This window comes from Jaculus jaculus, chromosome 13 (assembly GCF_020740685.1).
Source record: "Jaculus jaculus isolate mJacJac1 chromosome 13, mJacJac1.mat.Y.cur, whole genome shotgun sequence".
NCBI classification, from domain to species: domain Eukaryota; kingdom Metazoa; phylum Chordata; class Mammalia; order Rodentia; family Dipodidae; genus Jaculus; species Jaculus jaculus.
The window spans coordinates 23,621,621-23,627,838 of NC_059114.1; the positions used below are offsets into that span (position 1 = coordinate 23,621,621).

The following is a 6,218-nucleotide window of genomic DNA, read 5'->3' on the forward strand; positions in this document are numbered from 1 at the left end:
CAGCAAATAAGAGACACTCTGTCTTACAAAGAAGTAGAGGTCTGGGGAGTTGGCTCAGCAATTAAAAGTTCTACACCTAATCAGGTAAAGCCAGATGAGCATTTGTCTGTAGCAGCAAGAGACCTGCCCTCCCTCACACACATAGAAATAAATACATCTTTAAAAATATGAAGCAGAAAAGCCAGGTGTGATGGTGCACGCCTTTAATCCCAGCACTCGGGAGGCAGAGGTAGGAGGATCACCGTGAGTTCGAGGCCAGCCTGAGACCACATAGTGAATTCCAGGTCAACCTGGACTACAGTGAGACCCTACCTTGAAAAACCAAAAAAAAAAAAAAGAAGTTGGAGGGCTTGCCAGCAAAGCTTAAGGACACAGGATTGATTCTTCAGTACCCACATAAAGCCAAGTATACAAGGTGGCACATGTATCTGGAGTTGGTTTGCAGTGGCTAGAGGCCCTGGAGCACCCCTTCTCTGTCTCTATCTGCCTCTTTCTCATAAATAAAATATTTAGAAAAAAAAAATAGAGGTAAAAGAGAAGGACCAAGACCCAAAGGTTATCCATTGACCTCCACAAGTATATTGTGGCATGTACATGCACGCACATACGCACGCACACACACACAAAGTAATACTTTTTAAAAAATATTTTATTTTCATTTATTTACTTATTTGACAGAGAGAGAGTGAGAGAATGGGTACACCCAGGCCTCCAGCCTCTGCAAATGAACTCTAGATGCCTGCGCCCCCTTGTGCATCTGGCTAACATGGGTCGTGGGGAATTGAACCTGTGTCCTTTGGCTTTGCAGGCAAACGCCTTAACCGCTAAGCCATCCCTCCAGCCTGATAGTTTTTTTTTTTTTTAAGTGCATCATCTGGTGTGGAGGGATGGCTTAGTGATTACAGCGCTTGCCTACAAAGCCAAAGGATCCAGGTTCGATTTCCCAGGACCCACATTAGCCAGATGCACAAGGTGGCGCATGCTTCTGGAGTTCGTTTGCAGTGGCTGGAGGCCCTGGCACACCCATTCTCTCTTTCTCACTTGCTCTGCCTCTTTCCCTCTCTCAAATAAATAAATAAATAAAAATAAAATATTTTTTAAAAAGTGCATCTCTCAGCAGCTAAAAGCACTTGCTTGGGGCTAGAGAGGTGGTGGCTCAGCAGTTAAGGTACTTGCCTGCAAAGCCTAATGACTCAAGTTTGATTCCTAAGTACCCGTGTAAAGCCAGATGCACAAAGTGGCTAGAGACCCTGACATACCCATTCTCTCTGTCTCTGTCCTCTCCCTTTCTTTCTCTCTGCTTGCAAATAATGTTTTAAAAAAGTTATAAAGGGGGCTGGAGACATGGCTTTAGTGGTTAAGGCGCTTACCTGCAAAGCCAAAGGACCTTGGTTCGATTCCCCTGGACCCACGTAAGCCAGATGCACAACATGGCGCATGCATCTGGAGTTCGTTTGCAGTGGCTGGAGACCCTGGCGTGCCCATTCTCTTTCTCTTTCTCTCTCTCTCTTCCTGTGTCTCATTCTCTCTCTCAAATAAATAAAAATAAAATATTTTTTTAAAAAAGTTATAAAGGTGCTTGTTTGCAAAGCCTGAAAGCCTGGAACTACAGAGTGAGAGTTCCAGGTCAGTCTGGGCTAGAGTGAGACCCTGCCTGGGTTTGATTCCCCAGTACCCATGTAAAGCCAGGTGCACAAAGTGACACACGCATCTGGAGTTAGTTTGCAGTGGTAGGAGGTTCTGCCACATCCATAATCACTTTCTTTTTGCCTGCCTCTTTCTCTTTGTCTCTGTCAATTAAATAAATACAAATATCTAAAAGAGGGTCTGGAGAGATGGCTTAGCAGTTCAGGCACTTGCTTGTAAGGCCACAGGACCTAGGTTCAATTCCCCAGGACCCACATAAGCCAGATGTACAAGGTGGCACATGCATCTGGAGTTTGTTTGCAGTGGCTAGAGGCCCTGGCACACCCATTCTCTCTATCTATCTGTCCCCCCCTCAAATAAATAAAATATTTTTAAAAAAATACTTAAAAGCGTTTGAGAGCTGACCTCATTCTTTCTTGGTTTCAGGTCGTGGATTCACAGATAAAGTTGATCGACTGAAACTGGCAGAAATTGTGAAGCAGGTGATAGAAGAGCAGACCACTTCCCACGAATCCCAGTGACAACATCTTCAAACTTTGTTTTTTAACAATTTCAAAAATTATTCCTTAATGTAAAAAGTCTTTTTTTGTAAATTAATAAATCATAATTTCCACATTCCTTAAAGTTGCTACATAGATTTAGATACAGTATTTACTAACAGTGTAATTATTGTTTGGTTTTAAGAAAAGCAAAATTCCTAGAAACATTTTATTAATTTGGACTGTTTAATCTTATATTTGTAAGGAGATAGATGGTATTGTTAGCAAAAATTATTTATAATAAACTATTAAAAATGGCTTGACAGAGGTAGGTGCAGGACAGCTTATACTAAGCTTTCCGCTTAGTAAACAGTTGACTCAAGTACTGTGGGATGTTGTCTCATTTGCTCTGTGTATTTACTTTCTGCACCTCGGTTAGATTAGCTCCAGCCAAAACGTTGTGGATCACTTGACAGCATGATATACCTTGGGGCCTTGTGATGGAAGAAGCAAGGAGCTCTGCCTTTATATCTGTTGTCCCTAAGTACCTAGAAAAAAAGTGGCAACATCTCCTTTTTGCCATATTCGTTAAAAGGGCCTTGGTATGTTTCTTAAATGAAACTTGCTTTTAGGTTTATTTTCTACATGTTTACCCAGAGCTTCCTTTCCCCCTTCTCTTAGGTCCTATTTTATTTTCTTCTACTCACACCCTTTCTCAGCTGTAGCACTAAAACCACTCCCAGCATCTCTGGCACACTTTCTGGGATGATTTTCCTGAGGAACTGAACTACATCTAAGATTTTTTTTTTTTTTTAAAATACATATTCCTTCTCTCTGTAATGACTCGACCTGGATGTCTTCTTGGTGCCCTCTGGGCTGTATTTGTTTTCTTCAGTATCCCTGGTTCTCAGGAAGATATTTGGCCCAAAGAAAAGCTGTTTTGTTTTTTTTCCTACTTTCCTGGTGTATATATATGGACACAAACAGCGCCTCCTCCTCCATAGCGCCTCCTCCTCATTATCCCCTTTTCTTTTCTGTTTTTCTTTTCCTTGAGGTTAGGTTTCACTCTGGCTCAGGATGACTGGACCTTACTCTAGTCCTAGGCTGACCTTGCCACCACTCCTGGTTCACCTCTACTTTTTTTTTTTTTTTTTTTTGCGGTTGGGTCTGTCTCTACCCCAGGCTGACCTGGAACTCACTCTGTAGTTCCAGATTTGAATTCACAGTGATCTTCCTACTTCCACCTCCTGGTTGCTGGGATTAAAGGCGTGTGCCACCACACCTGGCTCTCTGCCTCTTTTTTTAACTGTTTGGGTAAGTACCTGTGTTGGTCACTAGGAGAGTTAACAGATAAGCAAACTCCCAACCCACAACATAGGGTAAGTACTTTCAGTTATTCAATTTTATCTCATCACATTCTCTTTTTAATTCAGAGTGAGTTTCAGGTCAACCTGGGCTACCTGGGGAAAATAATAATTACTACACAGATTCCCTTACAGAGTATGCAAATCAAATTATTTTTTTTTAATTAAGACTCACTAATCTTAAGTGACTGATAACTATTCTAAATGGAAACCTTGTAAGAAGATATGAACCCTTTTCAATCTAAAGTGAGGTAACAGAGAATGACAGCTTTTAAAAATTAAATTTTTAGCTGGGTGTGGTGGCACACGCCTTTAATCCCAGCACTCGGGAGGCAGAGGTAGGAGAATCACCGAGAAATTAATTTTTTTCTGACCATCAAATAGTGGAGTGAAGGGCCCATTCAAGTTTTAAGTAAATGTAGTCTTCCAGAGGATTTCATGCAGCAGGGAAGCTGCTTCTAGGACATCTGAACATCTGTAGTTTTCCTGTCTTAGTGCAGAAGTGCAGTATTCCACAGCGAAGGAAAATAGTAACTACCTTTGTCATTCTTCAGAGGAACCTAATGTACTGACTCTGTCATTGCCTTCTCAAAGCTCAGGTTCAGTTTTTTCCTTTAGTGTGGGGTGAGTTAGACATAGGAAAGGGCATCCAAAAGGATGCTTTCAGGCTGAACATTACCTGGGTTTCAGTCACTACAGGCTAAATTTAGACTCCCTCCCACCCCATTTAGAGTTGTGTTCAGACTTGTACATGTGGGAGCCATGGGAAATCCTTGAGGACCCCCCCTCCGCCCCAGCTCTTGAACTCAAAATTGGATCCTACCCTGGATAGGCTTCCTCAAAAAAAAAAGGCTTCCAAGAGACTCAGCACTGAATCCAAGTGGAGTTTGGTTTGTAAATTCTGTTGTAACATGAATCAGTTTTGCTAGTAACACAAAATCCACACATAACTAGAAACCATCTTCCTTGTACTTTGTTGCCTATGTAACACTGCTGTCTGTGGAGAATCAACATTGAAAGAACAGTTCTTATAAAGCAGCAGATAACTTGCCTCTGCTTGTTAAAACTATTCTCACTCAATCAAATACCTTTAGATCTTACCACAGTTATAAGTCAGCTTGATGTAGAACGTGTCTTTCTGGCTAATACACTGTGTGTAGGAGAATGCCTGTCAGAAATTTATTTTTTGAAGTGTCTAGATGAGAAAATGGCTTTTTAAAGAGTTTCTTGCTTACATTCATTCATGTGAGTACAAGTTGAAGGGAAAGTAGGTATTGTTGGTCAAAGAAGTCAAAAGATTTAAATCAAATTTTGTGTGTCAATATGTATGCATGTGTGTATTTATTGAAAATGTGTTTCAATTGGAAAATTGGATATTTCATCTTAATTATATATTTTTTAATTTTAAAACTAGAGTGTTCTTTCATTATTGATTCTTGACTTATCCCACCAAATGATTTACCCTTATTTGCTCTGCCTTTATTTATTTATTTATTTTTGGTTTTCCGAGATGGGGTCTCACTCTAGCCAGGTTGACCTGGAATCCATTATGTAGTCTCAAGGTGGCCTTAAACTCACGGCAATCCTCTTACTTCTGCCTCCTGAGTGCTAGGATTAAAGGCATGCTCTACCATGCCTGGCTTTCTCTGCCTTTATTTTCTTTCTGCCTTTATTTTTATGACACAGGGAAATAGTAAAAAGTCTTTGATAATTTCCATCACATAGGCTATAAGAAAAGACCTGGAAATCACTTCACCTTCATTGCTATAAATTGTTAAAAAATAATTTAGGGCTGGAGAGATGGCCTAAGGACCTAGGTTCAATTCTTTAGTACCCGTGTAAGTCAGATACACAAGTACACAGGGGGTACATGCATCTAGGTTTTTGGGGGTTTTTTTTTGAGAGAGAACTAGAGAGAGGAAGGCCTACCAGAGCCTCCAACCACTGCAAATGAACTCCAGACGCATGTGACACCTTGTGCATCTGCCTTATGTGGGTCCTGGAGAATCAACCAGGGTCCTTTGGCTTTGTAGGCAAGTGCCTTAACCACTAAGCCATCTCTCCAGCTCAAGAACTTTCTTGATCAGAGATTTGTCCCCTCCCCCTTTGCCCAGACTCTCTCAGAATGTTGAGTGTAAAAGAATGAACAGACTAACTGCTATCAGGAGCAGAGCAGTCTGGCCCTCAGAAGACAAGGGAATTTGAGTTATAGTGCTGCTTGAATGAAAACACACCTTCTACTTGTCTCATTTTTCCTTGAATGTCAAAGGAACAAGGGTCATTGAAGCTTTTTCTGTTAAAAGGAATTCCTGGACTGGAGAGATGGTTTAGCGGTTAAGGTGTTTGCCTGCAAAGCCAAAGGATCCCGGTTTGATTTTCCAGGACCCACATAGGCCAGATGCACAAGGGGGCACATGTATCTGGAGTTGGTTTGCAGTGGCTGGAGGCCTTGGAGTGCTCATTCTCTCTCTCTTTCTCTGTCTCAAATAAATAAATAATAATAATTACAAAAAAAAAAAAAGGAATTACTATTCTTGAGTACTCCTGAAGGCCAGGAGAGAAGCAGGAACATAAAGAGCTTGAAGGCCACACGATTCAGAACCACACAGCAGCCATCCACAAGGGAGCAGGGCTGGCTTGGGACTAGTTCCTGAGTCTCAGAGAGTCTGCATGGTGAGGAGTTAGCTATTAATGGGTATAGATCCTGCATTCTCAATAAATTTGGGCC

At 41.4% G+C, this 6,218-nt stretch overlaps 1 protein-coding gene across 2 annotated transcripts in view; it reads left to right on the forward strand.

Annotated features, from left to right (window-relative positions):
• Mapkapk5 (MAPK activated protein kinase 5) overlaps window positions 1–2,508 on the forward strand; it is a 42,177-nt gene extending 39,669 nt beyond the window's left edge. For both annotated transcript variants that reach the window (XM_045132374.1, XM_045132373.1), the window contains exon 14: window positions 2,074–2,508. In XM_045132374.1, the coding sequence (XP_044988309.1) occupies window positions 2,074–2,168 (95 nt within the window). In that variant the 3' untranslated portion in view covers window positions 2,169–2,508. The remainder of the gene's footprint in view (window positions 1–2,073) is intronic.
• Window positions 2,509–6,218: the final 3,710 nt, after the last annotated feature.